This window comes from Trachinotus anak, unplaced genomic scaffold (assembly GCF_046630095.1).
Source record: "Trachinotus anak isolate AG129_WGS33_773 ecotype Australia unplaced genomic scaffold, CSIRO_AGI_Tana_v1 ptg000008l, whole genome shotgun sequence".
Lineage (NCBI taxonomy): Eukaryota > Metazoa > Chordata > Actinopteri > Carangiformes > Carangidae > Trachinotus > Trachinotus anak.
The window spans coordinates 26,775,385-26,801,397 of record NW_027273859.1 but is presented as its reverse complement, the minus strand read 5'-3'; the positions used below and the strand labels follow the sequence as shown (position 1 = coordinate 26,801,397).

Here is a 26,013-nt window from a genome sequence, read left to right as displayed (position 1 = left end):
TTTTTTTAAATGAAACATGATCATATTTTTGTGTTTCATGTTTCAGGGAGGGCGACTGGTATTGTACCTCTGCACTAAGTAGCTGTCTTCTGGCTCTCTGACGTACAAATGTGCCTAACGTCCATTACAGGCTGGTGTGTTTTGTACCAGAAGCCAGATCATAGAGGTCAATCAGCAGTTGACCAACAATCACTCCCAGCAAGTGCCTCGTATGCTGATTTGTTTCTATAGAATGAATGCAAAGAGATGATGAAGCCTTTCATTGTAGTGACCCAAACTGACCTGCTTCATTGATTAAGTAACAGAGGAGACACGACAGAGGTGATGGCAGCGCTCAGCGTGGAGCCTCACTGGTCCGACCAACAGCAGGAGATGATTTCCCAGGTCAAGAATCAATGTTTATTCTTAACCCTTTAAAACGGGCGTGAAGTTCTTACAGAGCTATCAGTGAAATTGGATTCATCTCCATGACAACTGGGCAAACCCCATCTGCTGATGAAGACGTCATGAGAGTTGGAAAGCTCACTTTGCTCAGAAATATTTTCGCGTTCCTTTTCATATCCTCATTGAAGTAATTTCTTACGTGGTGGTTTCCAGCCACAGTTTTTATGTCTTTTTGTCTTTTTGTTTGTGGAGTTCACCCACTTGATTCAGTCAATCTAGAGTCAGTTGTCTGGGTTCAACAGTTTAATGGGCTGGAGAACTGATGATATGATCACATGAGCCCTCAAACACATTACAATGTGTGATATGAGCAAAGTGCAGGGTCATTGTTGAAGCTCGAGCTTCTGACTTTCCCTGAAAACCATCATAAAAAGGTTACATGCCAGCTAATTGTTCATTTTCCTCAGTTATGTTAAGGTTATTCAAGACTGTTGTCCCGTAACAAAAAAAGCCCATTACTCGTCTGTGCAGCAGGTTACTATGACCCATAGTCATGCTTTGTTGCTAGGCGACATCTAGTGGCCGTAGTAATGATGACAGGAGCAAAGGGAAAAGTGCAGTGACGTAGTTTATCGAGCGATTCAGTCCACGTCAGGAGGAGGTTGGGGTGGATGGATGAATATGACACAGCAGAGCGGTGTTCGATTCCCATGTGACAGGAGCAGTTTATGTTGTTTCTATTATCCATGACCATCCAACACATTTAACCACATTGTTATTATTGTAATCATGACAACAAAGATAATCTAATGTTAAGGAAGTAATTATTTTACCCCCAAATCATGATCTTTTTCTAAACCTAACCAAGCCATGACTGTTACTATAGTAACCAAGGCGATGAAGGTAGGTAGGCCACATTAGGTATAATCTAGTTTGCCGGCCACTGAAGGGGTGCTATTCCAGGAGAGGTCGTATCAGAGGGTTGTTCAGGTTGGAGGAGTTGTTGGGTTATTCACAGGCTTAAACTGCTTGGAATAACACAGGAACATCCTTAACCCAGGTTTCTAAATTAAAGCTCGAAAAGCAACAATGATTCTGTTTTTTTTCCCTGCTACTGAGGAGGATGAGTTTCTTTATATTTTACCTGGATGGGACCACTCACTTGTTTTGTCACTTCCTGTGAGCCGTTAAGGCGACGGTGCTGAACCCTAGCCTCAGATAATCACGCTGCAGAGTTCTTTTGTTTACAGATAATTACTTTATACTACTCCAGGTAAAGTAATCACTCAAGTATGACTTTCAGTTATTCATCTAGCAGCCGTCCAAATTACTTTTCTTTATTTGGAAAGAATTTCATGCAAAGAGTGGCTCCACAGTAATTTCCTCTTTCATTCTATTTATTTTTTTCCTTTAGTTTTGGCCATAACAGCAGCTTACACACAGATTATAATGTTGAGATGAAGATATATATGAAGAAGTTACATTTCTAGCATCAACCTGATTAATAAAAAAAAGCAAGAATACGGAAATCTTTTCAGAAATGTCTAAAAACAGCTTCACAGTGAGCACAGTATACGTTCATGTAATTTCTTCTAAAGGCCACAGTGGCCCAAAGCAAATCCCATTGTTCAATAATAACTGTATCATAAAGGTAAGGTTATGGTGACAGTCTGCCGCGACTGCTGTGATGCACCAATACGGAGACAAGCTGCAGCGAAGCAGGGCGTCTAATGAAATTATCTGTGCGCTCTGTATCATTCGTCCCCGAGCTTTTGATTTCTGTTCAGAGCAACAATGTGCTTCAGTTGTAGAATTTTCACAGGAGGATTGCTGAGCTATAAATGTCACATGTATTATTTCTACACCACACAACACAACAGGAGTGTTGGAAGTCAGATGGTGAAAGATTTCACTTTCTTTTTTTGAATGTCAGAGAGAATTGCTCTGACTTGAGTTTAGTATCGAGTTATATTTGGTAGAACAGTATTCTAAAACGAAAACGATCTCTTTCCAGATGACATTCACTTACACTGTGCGTGCTCGAGCCGGTGTAAACAGGAAGGAGGTTGTCTACTCTGCAGTTCAGTAGTTACAGAAAACACTACGATCGAAGAGCAGCAAAGACAGTCGTAGAATTTAACTGCACAACAGCTGCTAGCAAAGACAACAAGGTCAGTTACACTTGTAACTCATTACTCATGTTGCTTTCACCACTTTTAGTCGAGGCTGAAAAGACCCAATCAGGGAGCGGCCATGGGTGTCTACATCATCGCTCCCATCGTCTCCATTTCTGACCGTGCAGACTACAGTGCATCCCTGGGATTTTCAAACTAAAACGTCCAGCAGCGTTTTCACAAGTCTCCGTTTTAGTTTGCTCCCAAACTCTGGAGTAGTGTGAATGCCAGGACTAAATGTGGCAACAATGATGCGTCTTGAAACTAAATGTTGGTGTTGTTGTCAAGTTGTTGCTCAATCACCAAATGGGCAAGCGTTTTGGGGCAGGACATTGTTCAATTCATTTGCATGTAAGACCAAAGACTGAGCAGTTTTTAGCTGTGTGGCTCCTGGGATGACACCTACCTGTCCATTCACCTGTGTGTCAGCTGGTTGGTCCTGACTGAAATATCAAATATCAAACAACAGGCAAATTAGCCAATAATAAAAATAATCATTAGTTTCAGCGTTGTCGTGTTGTAGCATATATTTAGTCATAGCCAGAGCCCTCTGCATTGGGTCCATTGAAATAAATGCATTTTTTAAACTGAATGCTAACACTTATCTAAACACTGCTTTAATGTTAACGTAGCATGCTAACAAGCTAAATGTTGATTGCTTTAGCTAGAAGCACGCAATGTGTCTTCCTCTTGCACCACCCTCAGGCCAAACTTGACCTTTATTGCCCCACTAGTGGTAAAACCGTCTTTTTTGCTCATTCAGCAATTTAGTTTTTTCTCTGTAAGAGCATCACAGACCCCCCCCCCCCCCCCCCCCCCCCCCCCCCCCGTCGCACATACTGTGTGAGGGAACGTCAGGAGCGATAGCATTTCTTTCATGTCGTTTTTTTTAATACCTGCATTCTCAACATTGTTATAGCCACATTCAACATGCTGGGACGTTAATCTACCTTTTCTGAATGCAGAGTTTCAGCTCATCCTCGCCTTGAGATAGATAAGAAAATTAAAAAAATAATGCATCAAGGTGAAATTAGTTCCTGAGGTTTTCCTTCCTGGTACCTTTGAGAGTGTTAATCAGGAAGAACAAGGAAGAGAGGAATGCCTTTTCATGACACCTCTCTACTTTAAGGACAGATGAAGAATTCATTTAAGGACAGCTGCTGGATCCAGTAGCTTATATGTCTCCATTCATTCAAATTGGTGAGAGCTCAGCAAAGCTTTGGTTTGACACAGATACTGAGACGTCTGGCTCAGTGAGATTTTTTGCTTTGTTTAGACACAGTGAGCATGTCTCTGTTAGATGTTCACATACACCACTAATGTTTAATTTTTAATGGGTTTCCATAAAGAAAGTAGATATTTAATAAGCCGTTCTGATTTCTATCCTGTCCTCTTTTTATAGACAAGCTCAGACTAGAAGCTTTAAAAACTATGGAAACAACCAATAATGACTGTATTGATTGTGAGCTTTGCTGTGCTGTCCCACTTTTCAGAGAAGTTGAATGAAAAACTATTTGAAAAAAAAAGGAAAAAGATAATCATACAATGAAAGTGCAGACAGTGTTAAAACATCTCTGGTTGTGTGTCATTGTGCGGAGCAGCTTTCATCGCTCAGTCTCATTATGTGCACTCTTTTTTATAAAGTTGGGCCTGGACTCCTCACATTGTTCGCCTCTGCCACATCTTAACAAGAAGGTGGCATTTTTCAGCTGCTCCGTCAGAATTAAACGGCAAAGGTTAGAATCACAACTTTTACCCAATTATCCCTCTGTCTCTTTATTTGCACAGACTCAGAATCAAACCTTCACCTGAAGAGGCGCTTTAATAGGCCTGCACCTTAGAGGTCCCATATTGTATAAAGGGAGAAGTCCATGTCTTTTCTGATTATAAAGCAGGTCTAGGTTCTATAATAATACTGTGAAAGTATCAAAGCCTCAGTCCACAGAGAAATGCGAGTCTTTGGTTCTTAAAACCACAAATATGTCTTCTTATGGATATCAACACTACAAGACAAACACTAGAAAAGTGTGAAATATGGGACCTTTAAATAGCACAGCTTTACCCAGTTATCTCTGTTTCTCTCTATTTGCACAGGCTCAGCATCCCACCTTCATGTGAACAGGCTCTTTAATAGGCCTTAATTTATGATGTGTTTAACACCAGAGATTCAACTCTACGCTCTTTTTGCCCTTCGTCTCATTCTGAAAGAGATGTTGGAGAATAACTGAGCCTCACCTGAAGCTTGACCTGTTGAAGTATTAGATCTCAAGGTTTTCACTGGCGCCTGAGCCCATAAACAACTTCTGAGACGTTCTGCTCTTCCTCTTTCTCGCTCATACGTTCATAGAACCAGTGAATGAGAACAAAGTTTGCTGAATTCATGTCAGTTTGAATATAAATCCTGTGCGCCTCTGAGCTCAGTTGCTGTCAACATGCCAGTTTAGCTGCAAGCTGAGGAGGGAGTCATGGTGGGAGATGAGTAAAGTAAATAAAGGAATTAAAATGAATTCAGGCTGGATAATCAGCTGACCTTGTCTCTTAATACTAGTGCAAGTGACGAATTAATAATTGGTCCGACGCTAGGCAAACTCTGCAACACTGTCTGACAAAAGCCTGCTGACATACAGAATGTTTATAATCTGTTTCTGCGAGCGATGTCTGCAGGTGTAAGATAAATACCCACAATAAGCAGAGGAGGAAAGTCCCTGCTGCAAATAATGTTTAAGTTAACAAGGCAAGGCAGCAACAAGAGGCATTTCAAAACGTCCCCTCGCATGAACAATTTCAACATTAACTGTGATTTATATTGTTTGTTACACAGATGTAACACCTGACTAAGAGTTTCATGGCAGCTATGAGGCATTTAAAAAAAAATTACAAATCAGTCTGATGTCGCCACCGAGCCCTTACAATCAAGAAAAGCGCCGTCCGTATTCACATCGCTTTGCGGGAGACGCTGCTCTCTTTGATAAGGAGGATTTGTCAAAAAACGCTGTATTCTGTATTTCTCCTCCTGAACCTCCTCCATTCAAATTCTGATAACCTCTGGCTGTCATCACTGCTGTCAAATACAGATTTCATTTGAATAAACAGAAAACGTCCCGCTGTAAATTGTCCCCAGGATCCAGTTTTCTTTCAGTATGTACAGGTCTGTGTTCTCCATGCATTCGAGGCTTTGCTGTGATTTCATTACACGAGCAACATGTGGTTTGTCTTAAAGAAGATCCATCTCCTGTTTCCCACATAGTATTTGGATTTGTGTGTTTGTTGGAAAATGTCAGCGTATGGCAGAGGATCTGTACCTGGATATGTGCAGGTCGATTCTCAGACATCCTCTGAAGTAAAAGACCCACATACTGTGGATAAGGTATAAATAGTGAAGACAGAGTGCCCATGGTGATCATTTGTTTTTTGCTCACATTGTCCCACGTTTTCTATACGTGTTATTTCTGCAAGCGATGTTTTGATGACTGGTACCAAGGGTTTTTTTGTGTTGGGGATCTTGTGCTGGACTAGAACACACATGAGGACACACATGTGGGTGATCTGATACACATTCCTCTCAGCTGTACACGGCAGAAATGTGTAATGCATGTAAGCCCAGCAAGTAAAACAAGGTTTAGAGTCACCAAATTGTAGCTAGGCCTGCATTTTAAATGGTGTAAAACTGGGATGACACAGTAAATGAAGCCGGCATTGACCTCTAACCCTGGCTATGTCCACTGACTATGAAACCGGGGCACCGGAGCAAGGCACCAGCAAAAGATGGGAAAGAAGAAGGTGGCTCGCTGATGTAATCATGGACATAAACAATGCAGGTTTCAGAGTTTAAATAAAGGAGAAAAAAAAAACTTAATTACGCCGGGAACACACTGCGTGGAGGCTGCATTGATGAATTGCTGTGGCTTGCACGTGTGTGTGTTCACACTGGTTGCGTGTCCGCTGCATCGCCCAAATAAAAACCAAGACAGTCGCAGCCGCAGCCGCCCTGCACACTCCATGCTACCAGTGTGTTCCCGGCCTTAGACCTTGAGGATACACACAGCTCAACAGGGTGCAATCAAACAGGAGTATCCAGGGCTCCGGGACGGGTTAGCGGTTCATTTTGTCAAGTTAACGTTAAAGCAGAGGTCAGTCAGTCATAAGTAAATTAAGAACATATTCAGATCATTTCAGTCCCAGGTAGAGGTAGATTAATTTTCAATACATTTGTTTTCATGTCAGCATCATAACCTGGTGAGTGTAGTTTGGCAGGAGGTAAACCTGGTTGCGTTGCCAGGAGGAATCTGCTCCTCCTAACCTAATGCTGCGTTGTGATCTCAGACAACAGGAGTATGCAGTGCACAGTCATCATCTTCTCCCCCGCCGCAGTAAATAAGACGTCATCTGCAGAGCAATGTGATTTCATTTTGATGGCAGCCTGTTCGTCTGCAGGCAGCACATCTCGGGACATGAATGTTCTGTTAATATGTTCATTAATGGCAGCAGGGAACAACTTGTCACACAAGTTACATGTGAACTCGAATAGGAGCTTAAATTGGAGTCTGGCCAGCAGCGCTTGTAAATCTGAAGAGAGAGGGTGAGGGTGGTGGTGCTGGGAGTTTGGGGGATGGGGGTAGGGGTGGTGCTCGGTTGATCGGGGACTGTGGGAGTTGGAAGTGAATTCAGTGTTCATGTTGATTCCAAAGCACCATATGTGCACGGACTGACAGAGTGTTAGTGAAGAGGCCAGAGCGAGGTGAGGCCTGTGAGGTGCAGCAGTGGAGCTTGACCGGCAGAGCGAGAGCTGGAGTGAATTCCCCCTGGAGGAGTGTGAGAGGTGGCTCTGTCTGCGTACAGGTGCACGGTAACAGCACTTTTTCTTGCTCTCTGATGGATGAACGTGACTGTCGAACATTCAGTCATTAGTGTTTCCTCCTGTCTCACTGGTGTTTGCAGCAGCAAAGTGACAAATGTTCTGAGCGCCGCGCAGCACAGCTGGGCAAACTACGCTCATTTGCATTTCACATTTATGTTGAAGCTTTATTAGGATCCTGAAATGCATTTTTTTACACTTCTGAAGGGCACATTTATAATATTTGTATCATGAAAGTGCAGCGTGATCACAGAAAATGCCTGTAGATGCTTTAGCAAAGTGGCATTCCATCGATCGTATGTTGATGACGCACCCGGCCACACACGTGACAACTGCTTTAGCACATGATTGGGATTTGATTAGCTGTACATTATTGTGTCAGCTGGAAAGTGTGAACCTCCATATCCTCCTGAAAGCTCAGGCATGACTCGCTTCATATTGCAGGAAATCTGTGGGCGGCAGGTAGCAATCACAAAGCAATTTGAACCAATGTGTCACTAATGATATCGCGCTTCCTGGTTGCCGACTGTAGCTGTTGGGTGACCAGCTGATAATTGCAGAGAAAGTTGCAAATGTAACGTGCAGAGTAATTACAGAAAACACCAATAGATGCTTTAGCAAAGTGGAATTCCATCAAACGTATGTTGTTGCTTGATGCAGCTGTTCCTTCAGCACATGGTTTGGATTTGATGAGCTGTACGTTCGGTTTCTTTGTGCATTATTGTGTTAACTGGACAGTGTGAACTTTATATCCTCCCTAAAGCACGGGCATGACTGGCTTTATATTGCAGTAAATCTGAGGGCGGCAGGTAGCCATCACAAAGCAATTTTGAACCAATGTGTCACTAATGATCCGGAGCTTTCTGCTCACTGCATGTAGCTGTAAACAAAAAGCACGTTGCAGGAACATGAAGAACTGTCACACAGAAAGACCCAAATACATTTAAAGCAGGCAAATCAGTACATTTATTATCTTGAATAAATTACTAAATAATCCATTAGTAAATCACATCTGTCTTTGTATTGGCATATATTTTATGCATCTGTTTTTTACTTGGACTTTGTTAGGCAGAGCAACAAATAAAATACATTTCATTTCCAACAGAAGTTGTAGATCTCTCATTAGGTTTGCAGAAGCTTTGCTGCATAAATTTACATACTGACACAGCTTAATGCAACGACTGACTTGATATGAGACCTAATCTGGATAATTGTTGGTGTTAAATAGATGGTGGGTGGTGATTGCAGGGCATTCAGAGTTCCAGTGCTTCTGCCTTTATATTAGTATTAATGCTGTGCAGGTATTTGGGGGACAAGTTTTCTTTCCTCTCAGCACAGAGCCAGGTTCTCTTGCTGTATGAGCAACGTGGTTCTACACACTCATGGATCTGGTGTTGTTGTGTTGCAGGCTGGGATGATCCGCACCGACTCTGATGAGTACTTCATCGAGCCGCTGGAGAGAGGCACTCAGGAGCTGGAGGACCAGGGCCGGGTCCACGTGGTTTACCGCAGATCGGCTCTGCTGCAGACCCCTTCCGACATCTCAGTGGACTACCAGCTGCAAGGTAGGGCACCTACACAGGGTGTTGGTAGTGCTGCTTATGTTACTGTCACTATCAAGGCAACTTCTCATACTGTTTCTTCAACCACTCATTCATTAGCAATCGGCCGCTCTGCTAGTCTAATCCTACAGATGAAGTGAGGAGCAGGAAACTTGAATGTTGGATTTATTTTTGACAGAAAATTCCTCTAAAACACCACTGTCTCCTCATGCAGCTTTTTTTTCATGTCTGACATGTTCAGAAGGAAGGTGTCAATTTTGTGTAATATTGCTGGTGGGATGTAGAAATGACATCAACAGGTCTCTAGATTCTCACGCAGGCAGTGTGTCCGCTCTGATCTGTTGACATGGGCACCGGAACGAAAACCAAGTCGTTCCACAGGTGCCACGCATCCAGTGTGTCTCCGGCCTTGGATCATCTGCTCCTTCTACAGCTCCATTTACTACTATTACAACCATAGGCAGGTTGAAAGCAAAAAAAGAAAAAGCCAGTGAGCGGAGATTTGTGTCACTCAGCTACTTTACCAATACAGCAGCAGCTGCTTCTCCTACTATTATCACTGTTATTAGTGCTAATGCTAAAACAAGTCACTGCTCGCTGTAAGTGCCCAATCTGGTCTCTGTTTACACCAAACAAATGTCAGTCTCACTGACTAATGTGTCACATCCACTGGGAAGGAGATCAGTTCCTGGGAAAGATACCAATCATGTGAGTCGGCAGTTTAGAAACAACAAATGTTGGAGCTTCCACTCAAGATTTTATTAGTCGGCTATGAGGAGAAGTGAAAATGGAAATGTGTCTGTACATAGAAATTTAAAAGGTCACACATTGCTTTGAACATCAATGTAATAGAAAACATTTCAGTGATATAAAAGATGTGTTTTTATTGGAGTAAGTCACCTTCCACTAGAATCAGCTGTGAAATGGACTGAGTGGTGCTCCATCTGCTTTTGGCTGAGGTGTAAAGAGCGGAAATACTAGTTGATGATGAAAAGCATCATACAAGGCATTATGTGTGTGTGTGTGTGTGTGTGTGTGTGTGTGTGTGTGTGTGTGTGTGTGTGTGTGTGTGTGTGTATACACACATACACTATGTGTATAGCATATACTGCCTTAATGAATGCACACTACGATGGTGCTCATATTATTATATTAACCTTGCCACAGCAGCATGTGTTGCATTTCCTTAAAAAAAAAACAAACAAAAAACTTCCAGCCTGACTGCTGCTATGGAAACCATAAGAAGGTCAACCCAAAGAAAGAGCAAAGTGCGCTTTGGTTATCAGCTGCTCCGTTTATAATTACAAAACTATATTTCTGTTTCTCCCCCTGGTAGACTGGCACACAAGCTGTGAAAATTACCATATGAATATTTATTTGCTTTGCAGCTTTGAGCAATCCCAAAGAGATTTTTGGGTCAAATCTGTGGTTGTAATCACATGTTATTTATTTAATACATTAAGCAGCATATGAATTCATGAATAGAGATGGGGAGAGAGGATTGTTTTAGGCTACTAAATGTCTCAAATTATCTCTAACACTTGGAGGAGCAGCTGTCAGGGCTCGTATGTGAGGAACGTGTTTGACATGCTAGATATCATGGGGGATCCATTCGTTAGGGCTGATGATGGATTGTGCTTTAGGGGCCGTCGCTACATTATGAAATAGATAATCATATGAATAAATTGTTTTAAATGATTTGTGAAATTATTGTAGACGTTATTAAAAACAATATTATTGGATATTGGATTTTCATTTCATTACAGATTTTTTTTAAGTCTGTTTTTATTTCATAAAGGCATTTTCCAAATGATATGAATTTCAGAAAGTCACACTATGTATATTCATAATATGATTTTCTAATGACAATAGTGTTATCAAAACACATGGCCCTGAGTATCAAACAAGCTTTTTCTTCTCAGCTCTGTACTTTTTCAGGTAGACTCCTCTTCAGAAAGTTGTCAATAAAAGGATGCAATTCTCTCACTTTATATGAGGGCTGAATGATGAAAAAAAAAAGTCATATTGCAATTAGTTTGGAATAGTAATTTTTGCATTTAATTTTAACTGACAATATAAAAATGATGATGATGGGATTTTTGCTGGGACTTGTACCAAACCAGCAGGTTTCCCTCCGTTTGGAGAATAGGATTTATACAGTGCCTCTTTATATGATGTTGTGACACATTTTACATTTATTAAAAACAATTGCAGCTCCTGCAATTTAGACTTTACACTTAATAATATTAATATTGATAAGATTTTGATTAATCAGAGGTCAAAGAGTCTTAGCTGAAAAGACAAATCGATTGTTGTGTTGCTATGTCCACAACCTGGCAACCCGAATGTTCTTCTTATTACAGCTTATTATTATAGTAATCAATGATTTATTATCTTAGCTTTCACGTCGTTGTAGCTCTAGTCCAGGGGACATCAGAGTCCACACTGTGAACCACCTTCAGGTGCAATCCAAACAATTTTTGTGACACCTGTCACCCACCAATGTACAGACAGCTTCCACAATGAATTTGTTACTGGCGGAAACTTAAAAACCTGACGGAGTGTCTCTTTTCCATGATTTCCAAGCAGACTCACTGATGTTTGTTCATGATGGACATCAGAGGTGACTAGGAAGCATTAGTCACACTGAATCTAAAAATGTATGTGAGGTGTCTGTAGGTTAAGATCTGACTCAGTGATGACTCTGAGAAGGAGTGTGATTCTTGACTCATTCACCTTGTGTGGAGTGTTTGCCTCATATCTCTCCCTTTGCGCCTCCCCTTCAACTCTCCTGTGCTTCACTCGGCAAACCTTTGGCTTTGTCCTGCAGAATATTCATATTCATTACAGACCATATCCCAGTGGTTAAGAGACCATCTGGAATGATGAGGAGTTTAGGTTAAACTGTGAGTGACTGACAAGTTTCCCCCTCTGGGCTGCTGAGACCATTCAGTACCACAAACTGTATATTTGACTCAGCTCCTGCTGTTGCCAGCTCTCATATATGCTCACTTCCCTCAACACTTGTTGTATTGAACTACTTAAGGGCTCAGCAGAGTCGTTCATGTTTGTTCGTCTGTGGATATTACTCCTGAGACTCTTTGTTGCAGTTTGGTTAAGTTACACAACTTTTAGTGCCTGTTGGTGTTAATAATGCTGGTCATGCCTGTACGATATCACAGAGCTGGGAATAAGTATGAAAATGAAATAAAAATGATAATTGATAATAAAATTCCGTCATAAATTAACATTTAATAATAAAAAGTCGGTAAAGAAGAATCTTTTCGTCCAGGTGAGGTATTCATTTGCTTCATAAATATTTCGCATGGAAACACTTCTCAACTAAAAACCTTTTAAATATGACGTTCATTTTAGTGTAAAGTGCCTTCTCTGTATCTGTTCATGATCAGCTCACTGTTTGTGCACTGCTTTTAATGTGATCAATGGGAGACGACGGGAGTCCCAACAGGGAGGATTAAGCAAAATCAGTGGTGGAAATAAACCCAACAAGGCTGCGAGAATCTCCTGCTCTGACAGTGGTTTTGTATTTGAATTATTAATGGAGAGGAAAGCATTTAGATTTAGTACGATTGCAGAGATCACAGGAGGTTGTTGGTGTGTGTATGTGCAGCATCGTCATCCGTTTCTGTAAATGAAAACATTTAATTTAATCAGTGACCTCCGTCCCCCTCAGTGACAGGCAGCAGATCAGCCATTTAGTCTGAACTGAAATTTGAACGTATGGTCACTTCTGCACATGATGGGACGGGGATGAAACATGACAACAAAGCATAGTGTATGTGCTTTGTTCCTGTGTTTCATTATATCGCTTCAGAGAAAGCAGGACTCCCCGCTGGTACATCTGATCTTCTGTCATCATCACAGAGCAGCTCGGTGTGGTGAACATGTCCTGTACAGTTGTAAACAGCTTGCTTGTGCACTGAGGTGACCATTAAAGATCAAACAGAGAAAACACAGTTCACTGCCAGGGGAACATCCACGCTCTACTTTTAGCTGCAGCCATTCCTCAGCTGATCCATGGTTAGCACATGTGTAAAGTGCTGCTAATGTCACTGGCTGCTAACAGAGACAGAAAGATATTTTGCTCCTAACGCAAAAATAAAGCTTCTTATATAATAAAAGACAGAGGAATTAATGCAGATTTTATGTGTTTCCTGAGTCATTCTTGACTAATAAACCTGTAAACCTACGACTGCTACTGCCTACTTACTGCCTACTTACTGCCAACGCAAGAAATCCCAAATGCAGTTTTACCTCTACTTTTATCAGGCTATTACATGAGGTATTACACCAAGCAATCTAATAAACAACTAAAAAATAATGCAAGCACAACACAAGGGTTGACATCGACCCTGGCCGGTGCTGGTTAAAGATTATTTGCACAGTACAGCAGAGCCATCATCGCCCTGTGGTTCTTCTCCGTGGGATGTTTCGGTGTTGATTGGATTTCATACTTTGAAACCGACCTGGTCTCTGTCATGTTGTGTGACTGGAGGATTGTGAGATTCATTTTTTTCAGACTCACTCTGGGTGATAGCAGAGGATGAGTAAATCCTCCCTTCTACTGACAACCACTGCTGCGATGCCTGTGAGCAAGGCACATCCTGTCTCTGAGGGGAAAATGACCCAAACACGTGTCCTCTGCAGCCTTCAGGTGTGTGTCATTGTGTAGACAGGACACTGTCCTAAAACTTTATTTCAAAGGTGCAGTGCACGTTCAGGCTGTCATCATCTAATCTCCACGTCTCTGCTGTGTTATGATGTTTATGATAATAATAGATCCTATTTGTCAGATACCTGATCACTGTGGACCTGCTCTGGGTTACACTGAGAGGTGTTCCTAAGATTTTGTCAACCTTCATTCATGTAAATGGGATGGACAAAATATTAGGAACATGTAATATCTCACTATAACAGAGATTAAGTACATGTAACACATGTATTTATCTTATCTCTAAAAGCCCATGATCCACATTCAATGATTTTAACACCACTTAGTGTTTTGTTTTTTAACATTACTTCAGTGACCTTCACATCTGAAATGGTTGGATGAACATTTTGGTGGACGTGACCTTCAGTATTGATCATACAGTAAACAAAGCAGCACTGTCTATGTGTGTGTTGCTCCTGGTGGGAATTGTTGGGTCTCTGTAAAAATACTCCAACGAGGAGGTCTAGACCTCCTCTGTTTGAAAAGTGCCTTGAGAAAACATCTGTTGTGATTTGTTGCTATATTAATAGAAACTGACTTGACTATTTCCCATGATAATTTTACATTTATTCGATGTTAGTGATATTAAGTAGTTGGTGTGAAATTGCACCAACACCACATCGTTAGATATCTGCACACAGTTAGATAAGTCAACATCCACTGTTCCCGTGTCTTCACAGAGAGGGGAGGCTCAGAAAGCGTTACTGCTGCTTCCACTCCTCCTGATCTCAGTGGTGTGTGCAGTTGAGGTGCTGTGTTTGCTTCAGCACCTCTTATTTCCTGTTACAGCTTGAGAGTCAGATTGTGAGCAGCTGGGGACTGTGAAAGCAGACATGTTGAGGAAGCTCCCAGCGGCAGGTGACGAATAGCAAAAACAGACATTTTTTGTTTTTTTTAACTTACAATTCGTGTGGGTAGAGAGACAGTAGTTGGCCAAAAGAATGAGGACACCTGAGAAAAATGTCATTTATGATATACTATTTGAAATTTTTGAAAGTTTCTTCAGGGAATTATCTTCCTCATGTCTCACAGAACTAAGTCACATGATAACAGGTGGTTGTATATGTGTCGAGATTGCAGTCCCTGCCACTCAAGGACCGGCTTCTTCGAGCTTTTGCCACTGTCTCATTTTTTGAAATATTTTATTACAGATGTTATTCCCCGGGTCTAAAATGAATCTCTGAGGACGTATGTCGTGTTTGATACTCAACATCTATGTGACTGATGAGCATCTCATTTCAAACCTATAGGTATTAATCTGCTGCTACAACAGCCTCCACTCCTCTGGTGCCAGGCTTTCCACCAGATTTTGAAAACTGGCTGCAAGGCTTTGCTCCCATTCAGCCACAAGAACGTTAGCGAGGTGCAATTCTGATGTTTGCTGATAAGGCCGTGTTTAGACACACAACAGCACTGTGTGAAAAACACAGCCCCGGCATTATCATGTTGAAACAGGGAATGGCTTTCCCCGAACTGTTGCCACAGCATTCGTTCAGTGGGGGTGCCAGCACAGAGTGGCCAGCTAAAAACCAAAATGGAGGCCCATCCAGCAGAAGAGTTCAACCTGGCTGAACTCAATGCAACGCCATTGGCAAGGTGCATTTTTATTGGTTGCCACCATGATAACTTTCCACAGATGTAAAACCCTTTTCATAGTTGACAAAACAGTCGCTCCACAGGAGCCATTGGTAGTTACTCTGGAGCTGTTGCCATGGAAATATTTAATAAATGACCTCATGTTTTTGCAGCTTAATTTTTACACTTCCAAGTTGATAAAAAACACAGACGACAATCAAAACCCATTTTCACTATATGGGACCTTGAAATGAATTTTGCTGACATCTTAAATGCACAGCTTTTACTTGTGATGGAGTATTTTTAGATTGCAGCACTGATCAACACACTCTTCCCAAACTGGGAAACACTATAAAACTGGATGTCCACATACTTTCTGCCATATTGTGTGTTTTTCAGCGTAGTTTGTGATTCGAGTCGAGTCCTCTGCTGAGGGTGAGGAAGTCTTCTCCACTTTAGTTAAGGTCACTGTGACTGTGGGAATTGTGCCTGTTGCAGCCTCACCTATAACAAAAGACTATCCCTCTGTTTATGGAACAGGAATCTGAAAAAATAACTCTCCACCCCTTTGCTTAATTTCTCAGTTTTAACAATTCACTTAGTAGGAATGGGATTCTGCTGACACTCCTGCAAGTTAAACAGCCGTGAGCATTTTCTGTTTCCCTATAAAACAAATTTCTGTGATATGAGATGCCAAAGAAAGCAAACAAAAGCTGGTGGATTACACATGGAAAGGTGCTAATAATCATCCAGAGCAGTGTTTCTTTACAGAGCTCTGCTGGATCAACAGTGTGATTCATGGAACAGATTTTTATCTGAAAAGGACACAAAAAATGTTGTGTATGCTTCAAAGTTAAGAAATTTACCATGAGAACCTACTGACTAAGGGCCCAGTCATATTGTCATTTTAAAGTAGTTGACACGCATCTCAGTCCCATCAGGAGGGGGGCTGGCTTTCTGGACTGCAGTATGTCCCACACAGTTTGAGAATATAAGAAGCTAAGGTTTAAAGGTCATTCTGGACCTTAGGAGAAACACTGACAGTAGATTGAAATCAGACGGAAAGCTTCAAACTGAACTTATGATAAAACTGTTTTCTCAACAGCTGTTTCCAAAGTTCAATGAACTTTGTGCATCAGCTTTGAAACCTTTTAACCTTTGGCTTTTTTCTCTGTTTTCACTTCCTTTATTAAGGCACTTTTAACCGAGAATGTAGCCTGACATTTTGGCTACTCAGTCTGTGTGCGAGTTATACTATACTTGTTCTCACTTTTTATCATTTCTATTTAGGGGATAATCATGTTTTTTGGACAATTTGATGAATTTGCGGCACATGAAGTGAATTATCCAAATCAGCTTTTGGAAATATCTGTTTGCACTTGTTACCATGGAGCCACAGGTAGAATAAAAACTTGGTATTGTGATTATTCTATTGAATCTGAAAACATGTGTAGTTATGACTCTGAGAATGAATAAGTTTGGATGGGTCAACAAAACACAGGAATACGACACAGGAGAGCGGTGTTCGATTCCCATAGGAAAGTTTGTTTCTATTGTTGTTGACCATTCAACAGAGTTAACCACGTTGTTATTATTGTAACCATGACAACAAAGATCATCCAGTGTTGAGGAAGTACTTATTTTAACCCATATCATGATCTCTTTCTAAACCTAACCAAGTAGTTTTAGTGCCAAAATCTAACCAAGCCATGGCCGTTATTATTAAACCATGACAACCAAGATCGGGTACAGCTGCCGCCGTAGGGCTCTATTTCAGGAGACACTCCTGTGGATCGTATCAGTGGGTTGAAAAATCGACCTACTGTATGTGGTTGCTCAGATTGGAGGAGTTGTTGGCTTTTTGATGCAAATTGCAGCAATCAAGCAGTAAGGGTGAAGCCAAACATGAATGAGCAATATTTAAAGAAAAAGTGGAAAACTGAAAATCTGCAGCTCCACAACAATGAAGAAAACAAAATTTTTGCATCAATTGCAAAGTGAAATCACATTGTTATGTCGACTTTTTGTGTATAAGCACCAAACAGTCATTGATCTGGGATATGTGTGAGTAACACAATACACTCCTGTATCTATCCTGACTAAAGTCAAATACTGAAACACTCCCATCCTGTGAGCACTTTCTCTCCCTGTGAATCCTGCTGGTTCACCCGCAGCTCACAAATAAAAGAGCAGAGATGCGCATTGAGAGCAAAGTAGTTTTCTGGAGAGAAAATGCCTCAGATACAAACAAATGGAAAACGTGCCTGGAATGACAAAGTGAATGGAACTGATTGTGTTGGTGATAAATTGACACGGCTGCCTGGTCAGTGCCGTCCCTGCTCCTTTTGTTCTCCTCCCTGGTGGATGAGAAGTCGTCTCTGGGGGACACAAACACACATGAAAAGATTTTAATTATGTATACCAAGGTAAAGGCAGCAAGGGAAAACTTCCACTTCGCTCCAGGTTTCCAGGTTTCTGCCATATGTAGTTGCTACTCCTGGGAAGCTTCGGTTATTTCCACACACCTCAGTGTGTTTGAAAAAATGTGAAGAGATCAATCAGTTGCTGTGAGAGAGAAGGCTCAGTTAAAAGTGCTCATCCAGCTGGAGAGTAGGCTGTGACTACTATGATTATCCTACTGTCATTGGCAGGTTAGAACGGTGCACACCTTTTTCAATTTGTTGATTCTTTTTAAAATATTTTATTTTTATTTTGTATTTGTTTTTTATATTTGTTTGCCCACCCCCTTAATCTGTTCTTAATGTCTTGGCTGGTAAAATAAAAGTTAAATAAAAGAAAAAAATAAATACAATTTGAAAGTTTTAAATCTGATCTGATTTTAACTTAATTGCACAACATACATGAACGTTTTTGATAAGGATTCCTTCAAGTTTGTTCTTGAATGGTGTCATTTTACAGTCACAAATTTAACTTCAGCACATCTAATAATTTTTTATAATTTTTTTCATAATAGATTTGGCTATGTTTAATATAAATACTTCATTGCCACATTATTTTGAGAATTTAGTATAATTATAGAAAAAAATGCATTTTTTTGTTTTTGCTGTTCTGCTGGATGCCACAAATCACTTTTAAAGGTGTGGTCAGACTATAATGGAAAGCAGACTGTTGCATACAAAATCAATGGAAAATCACAAGTGAATAGGAAAATAGTTTGTTTTGCTCTTTGCAACATGACCTAATATAAATGCATGTTTGCATGAGCTCAAAATGTTTCAGTTTGAATTCAAATTTTTATTTATCTCACCTGTTCACTCTGATCACACTTTCAGTTCTCTGCCATGGCCGATGGTGAAGGAGCGAAACGTCAACTCAGAAATGGCTCAAACACCATGATGTCAGCGAAGAAAAACAAAGTGAACATAAAACGACATGTTCTAACAGGAAGGAAGAGGGTTTATGGGACATGTAGTCTTAAAGGTCTCGTATTTCACCATCTCAGTGTAGTTTTACATCTCCTCTCTCAGACTTCTCTCTGGAGCTCTAGTAACAACAGTCAGCCATCAGAACAGAGGATCTGAGCCTCTCTTCTGATTGGCTGACTGTTTTCTGAGTGACTTAGTAAAACTATAGCAGATTTCAGGTAAACACTCAGAGAAACCAAATCCTGCAAGGTTGGATGGTGGGTCCAGGTGGGCGGGGCTTGGGGCATGGCTGACAGTGGTGACTGCTTTGTTGTGACATCACAAAGTTCCAGAAGTCCTGACGGCTGGTTTTAAGGCTCAGTTTCTGAATACAGGCTGTGTGAATTTCTCTGTGGACTGAGGCTTTGATACTTTCACAGTATTAATTTAGAACCTAGACCTGCTTTATAATAATAATAATAAAAAAAAAATCTCACTTTATAGGACCTTTAATATAAAGGTACAAACAATACCAATAATAAATATATCAATAACATAGGATAGCAGTGATTATCTTATTAATAGTTTAGTTCATAAAAAGTCAAAAAGTGTGATATTTTTATTACTATGAAAACGTGAAATTTTTTTCTTTACAGACGTCTGACATTTAATTGATTATTGAACCAATGCCAATTAATTATCTGTTTGATAGACCATTCACCCATAATAATGGTTTAAAATTATTGCCGTTATTAGCCATGTTATCACACTCACTCGTAAACAATCACACAATAACATGCAGTGATGTAATCTACACCCCCCAAACACACATGCACACACGAACACACACGTTCATCATGTTGACAGATGGGTGTGTATGATCCTCAGGAAATTAGAATGACAGTGAGAGCAAATGTCAGGGATCTGATCTCCTGTTATCTGGCCTGTTGCCCAGGTGAGGGATTTACTCTCTGCAGCACTTGGATATTAGGTTTTATTTTCACATGGTGGTGAAAATAGAGTGAGAAGGCCTCATGTCTGAGGGTGTATCGATGACCTTCTCAAGCCGGTTGAGTTTTGGGAAAAATAAGCCGTGCTATGAAAGAAAAAAGAAAGAGAAAAGGATCCTAAGGGAAAATTGTGATTTATATTTGTCACACAGATGTGTTAAGCAGAGTGGGGGCTGGCTGAGTGTGGAGGAATTCGGTGAGCTGGCAGGAATGAGAAACATTCAAGGGAGGAAGACACAAAAAAAGCTGAAAAAGAATAGTCTGTGGTGTGTAATCCTCCTAGAATTTGCCTTAAAATGTGATCTAGCAAGAGAGACTGGAGTGTAAATTGTAGTAGAAGACAAGGTGCAGTAAGATACTTTCACTGCTGCCAAGCTGTTTACTTTTGTAATGATTAAACTAATCACTGTTACAGCAGACAACGCACAAGTGCAGCTGAAGCAGAGACATAACTCAGTAATGTTTAGAGCTGATTAAAAGCAAAACCCACTGTTATCATGCAGTGTGGTGGCAGGTTGGAAAATGCACAGAGAACATTTTTCACTGGCCTGTTGCATCTGTGAGGAAATTGATGTTGAGGTTGGGTCAGGTAATTACTTCATACATTGTAGTTAGGGTCCTGTTGAATTGTGGTTAGTCTGGGCAGAGGGAAATGAACGACTTAAGCTTCTCAGTTAATGCACACAGTGCAAAAGAGGGCGCGTGTGTGCTCAGAAACCTCGCCAGGGTGAAAAGGTTCGTGCAAGGTGCCTGTGTCCTTGGCTCTCTCTTCATGCTTTTGTGTGGTGGTATAACATACACCCCCCTCAGTTCGAATACAGATACTGCAGTCTGCTGTGAGAGGATCAGCAAAGTCATTTCACCTCGCTGACCTCAGGATTCCTTTGATTTCCAGAAGAAAAACGCTCCACAAAAGCTTCCAGAGGTCTGCGTCAGACCGGTGATGTGAAAGATGGATGCTGTTTGACCATCTGTTTCCAGGTGAAACAGACGGAGGCTGTGCTTCATTTTTTTCTGTCTGCCAAGAGTTGGTGCCAGAGAGAGAGACAGAGAGAATTGGAACATTTTGTCACTGGCTGGCTGTTGTAAGAGATGGTACTTTGTGATACTGAGTATTGTGACAAGTCACAAGATTGAGTATGACTGCATGGTAATACCAGTCAAGTGGTTGAGTGAACTTTTGAGGGTCAGCAGTTAAATTCCTGAGAGCAAGTGGCACAATGTCGCTTCTCTTTTTTAAAGGTTTGATGTTTTTTGAATTGCCTTTGAGCAAGGCACGTTACCTTCAGCTGCTCATCAGTTGGTGAGTTAGCTCATTGTGTTACTAAGAGCCTAATGCCACTTTCATGCCATGTGGGATTTACTGTAATTACCAGTTTACAACTTGTTAAACGTATCAACAGCCAAGCAGTAATTTTCAGATCCTCCACTCAACCCCTTTTTATCAATGCACCAGTCATAGCTACTGTAAGCACAAACTTTGACAACCTTTTTCTTCACTTTTACACTCTAATGCTCTAATGCACTCTAATACATTTACACTATATGTTTCAGACTCCAACAACACTTTGACGATGCCCCCTAAATGTACCTGGGAGTAACATCAAGCTCTTCTTCCTAGAACAGTAAACAAACATGGCTGCCTCATTTCAACCACAGTCCTAAATCCAAGGTGATAAAATGCTAATTTCATGATTTAGTACTTCATTGACCACGTGTGGGACTTTTCAACCTGCCATCATCCAACGGCCGCTCAATGTTAGATGACCAGCATTATTAGTGTTAAGATCAGATTTGCTATTACTAGCCATTGATAGAAAGTTTTACTAGCATAAATTTGTTAGCTAAGTAATATCACTGTAAATATACTCTTAAAGAATTAGAGCTAAAGTTTGTGCTTCTTTTCCTGTGTTGTCAGTATTTATTAATGCTAGTGTGGTTCTGATTTTCATGTGTTTATAGTAACACTTCAGTTTCCTCTCTCTTCAGAGAAAAGCAAAAACATGATAAAACTTGAAGCAGCACCCTTATGTTGTCTGGAGACATGAACACAATCTACCTGAACACAGCATAACGTATGCTAATGCTAATATGTTAGCATGCATGTTTAAAATGGCATAGCTCATCTAAAGTTAATGTGCATGTTGTCAAAGCTAAATCAGTCACTTTATTGGTGACTTTATTGCACTAATGATTGACTCAGTCTATAGTGTTGATTACAACAGCAGTTTGTTGCCATTTAAAGTGAAAAACTACTGATTCAACACATCAAATTTGGGGTGTTTCCTTGTACTTCTTGTCCTCAAAGTAAAACTTCTTTAGCCACAGCTTCATGTAGTGGCCGAGCACAGCGAGTTTAAAAACAAAGATAAATCACAGTTTGGACAAATACATCCTGTTTATGTGATGATGCTGAGATCTAATGTGTTGTGTCTTATCTAGATTCTGCACTAAGCTCAATGCTACAAGAAAAAAAGAGCTTGTGAAATAATTGTGCCTCCTTCACTGAGTGTTTTTTTTTTTAAATGAATTGCTTCCTTGTTGTGATAACAGCAAATGAATCCTCAGGAAACTAATGGATGATTTCACTCTCAGCCATGTTGGAATTCCTTGCACAGGTAGGCCTACCTGCTCTGACGAATATAAAAACACATAACGCTGCACTTTTCTCCCCCCTATGATTGAGTTTAATGAGGAATTCATATCCATCTGATTTCTATTGTTGGGGTGTTTTTTTGCATTACAGTTTGTGGATGTGAGAACTGTGCTTAGTGATAGGGAAAGCAATTTACCTTTAGCAATTCAAGAACGTTAGAGGCTATCAGGTGCTTGATTGGTGCCGTTAGTGAGGATGGTTCCTCTCGTGCTGTAAACAGGAATAATTGAAGCAATTTAGCATTCAGTGCCTTCCCCCCTCAGGAGTGTGTGTGTGTGTGTGTGTGTGTGTGTGTTTGAGATGCCTAAAAGAATTAAACTGACCACAAAAGCTTTGAAGTCTCCTGCAACTTCTCATTGCTCGAAATCAATGCAGCGTGAATCCAGGAATAAAATATGGCCAAATACAACAACAGACACAGAATATGTAACATTACCATTAGATACGCTGCTATTAATGTTTGAACATATTTGCAGACTGGGCTAAGCTCTCACATCAGCTTCCACTCAGCTGACATTCCATGAATGTAGCTACGTGGTTAGCTAGCTAGCTGAAATAAGCATGAGTGACATGTAAAGAGTAAAATATGAGGACGTTACATTTACTTCCCAGCACTGCATCTCACCAACTAACTATCAACGTAGCGGAAGTCAACACTCAACAGACTAAATCCACCACCACACCACACATCTGCTGAGCTGCAGAATGAGCGGGAAGAGATGCTCTGATGCTAACCTACGCTACTGACGCTACTGACTGTGCTGACAAACTGTATCTGGCTAGCTACCTCGCTAACATAGCAAACAGACGTGATAAACAAGAGCAACGAGATGGAAAAAGGAATGATGGAGGCCATTGTTTATTAATTTTCCAGCAATGTGTTTCACAAACTAGTTAGCATCGCTCGGCGAAGACATTGCTTGATTCCACACAACCCTGCTCAGCTGTGCTGCGTGACCTGCTACATGTGCTGCAGACAGTGCTAAGACTATTGTAAACTACAGAGTTGGAGCGCGCTCTGCTGGATAAACTGTGATGACACAAATTCTAAATGACCCCAAGCATCTCTGGACAACATATTGGAAAAACATACACCGATACGATATTTCTGTGATAGGTCAATATCGGCTGACAAAATCGAGTGACCAATAAATCGGCTGTGCTATAACAGACTCCCCTCCCTCTTCAGTTTCATTAACAGAGTAAATAAGTCTGATCATACTTCATCTGATATTTCTCCCCTCTCCCTGTTTGCACGATGAACCAGCAGATTGGGACAGATATTTTCCACATTGCCTTACGTCTTCTGAAGTATGAACCCTGAACACATCTGATGAGTTCTTTCCATGTGAAACCTGGTGATAATTAGCTACTCCAGCCCAAGCCAAGGATCTGGAAGCAGGATGGAAAAGACCTTGGGAGCATTGAGCAATATTTTGAGTCGAAAAAGCGCTCAGTTGTGTTCTCTCCTGACTCGCTGTGAATCATCCAGTTGCTTTCCAAAAGTCACATGGTAGCTGGAAGGAGCTCGTGAGCATCTCTTTCTTCTTTCCATCCAGTCTGCCTGCTAGGGAGAGCCAAATACTTGAAATTCTTGTTGCTTGTTGTGATACTACATCCACTGTGTCCTTTACAAAGAAAAACTGATCCGGAAAAAGAAAGGAGACAAGATTGCATCTGTTTATGGGACCCCCCCAAAAAAAGTGTGTGCTTAGCTTTCCCAAGTCTTGCAACACTCTAGCTTTCATTGCCTGACTGAGATGTCTTTGCATTGTGTAAGAATCGGAGAGCTGCAATAACTCTACCCACATGTCTGAAAATTACACCATGCACATCAAAGAAGCTCAGTACTCGTCTTGTGATTAAGTGTTGTTGCAAATTTCTCAAACGCTGCTTTCTTGGTTGTTTATGATCAGTGGTAGGGTTTGTACTGCCCTCAAGTGCCCTCAGGTTTTAACATTTTCTTTTTCAAAAGAAGTTATCATGTATATGATAATGCAGTCATTTAGAAAGACAAAGGCATAAATAAATCATTTACTAGATATTTTATTTATTGTTGTTGCCTGTGTTTTTTTTACATTATAATCACTGATTATAGGTCATTTATTTTTACCAAAATCATTTTTACACAGTTTCCACTTTAGAAGCTTTTTCCAAAGCTTTTAACTGCATCTCAAATCATTATATTACTCACTCATCTGCTAATGAAGACAATAAGGCGTTGATGAAAATCACAGATGAAGCCAGTAAGTGGACCTTGTGTAAAGCTTATTTTGTTGGATGATATCCCCTCTCCCTCCCCTTCATTTCCTTCCATTCTCTAGTGTCTCTGGCTAATAAATAAAGCAGAAATGCTGAAAAAAACAAAGAATAGAATTTCACTCTCAAAGGTTGTTTTTATGGCCATCAGTAAAATGACTCATAAGACAGCACAGGTAGACCAGTGCTGATTAGTTCTTTGATATATTGTGTGATATGATGTCAGGTGGAAGATATACTTTTTTTTGTCCCCCTCATTTAAAATTTTCTGTTTGCTTTACTCACTAAAATCTCTGAACGATGTTCTCAAACAACATAAGATATTAACACGCTCATCCACTCGGAGGTTATTTTTTTCATACCAATCAGAGTGCAACTATTATTCATTTAAATTCAAGGTGGTACCACTGAAATTAAAATAAATAAAAGATGAACTAGACAGTACTAGAAAAACTACAAACCTGTGTCAAATATTCAAACCAGTAAAGTGGTTGTGGAGAGATCTACATGGATCTGGATCCGTACCAAGGGTTAGGGTTAGTTCAAAACCAAGTACATGGCTGGATGGTCAATGTGTGAAATTGAGGATGTAGTTGAAAACTGTTGTGGAGCTGTTGTCTACGCCCCTAATGAAATAATAGAAAATACACCAAATCATTTTGATGGGAAAAGTCCAACACTTGGCTGACCAATGGTTTAACTTCATTACTGACTCAGTCACTCACTTGCAGACATTCGAGGATGTAGTGCTGGGCCGTGGCCAGTTCAGCCAAATTCAAATCATAGTTCTTTCGTCCATGACCTAACACTCAAAATTTTATTGCAATTTGTAGTTTTTAAGATTTCCTGCCAACAAACGGGACCAAAAACATCCTTGGAGGTAAAAATAGGCTCCATTCACATCTCAGTATTTTAGGCTCTTACATTTCAGTATTTAATTAGTTGTGTTGGGCAGGGGGAGAGTGGAAACAGTTTGTCACTTGACCTTTCAACGATGACATTGGGTTGTTTGTTCTTTCAGAGAAAGAGAGAAAAAAAAACGGATGCAGGTCACCAAAATATATTGAACTCCCTGAAAGGAAATACAGTGAGCATTTCTTCCAAAAAGGCAGTTCGCACCCTACCATGAATGAGGCCTAAGTTTTGCTGCATGTTGTAACTGACCGACCCCAACAAGGCCTACCGTTGTCTGCTTCAAGGCTCGCTCTCTCTCTCTCTCTCTCCCTCTCTCTCTCTCTCCCTCTTAACTCACACACAAACACACTCCACACAAGTTTGATACTCTGTTACTGAACAGCTGCAACACAACAACAGATTTAGATCAGTTTGTAACAGAGAAACACTTAGAAATTGAGTGAGTTAAAGGAATGATTTAACTTGAAATGTGTTAGTAAAAGAGGGGTTGAGAGGATTGACACCTCCCTCATGTTTGCAAAGTATG

The 26,013-nt window shown here is 40.7% G+C and overlaps 1 protein-coding gene across 2 annotated transcripts in view; it reads left to right on the top strand.

The window, feature by feature from the left end:
• adamts3 (ADAM metallopeptidase with thrombospondin type 1 motif, 3) overlaps nucleotides 1–26,013 on the top strand; it is a 157,316-nt gene that overhangs the window by 30,405 nt on the left and 100,898 nt on the right. For both annotated transcript variants that reach the window (XM_071483902.1, XM_071483901.1), the window contains one exon: nucleotides 8,822–8,978. In XM_071483902.1, coding sequence (XP_071340003.1) covers nucleotides 8,822–8,978 — 157 coding nt within the window. The remainder of the gene's footprint in view (nucleotides 1–8,821; nucleotides 8,979–26,013) is intronic.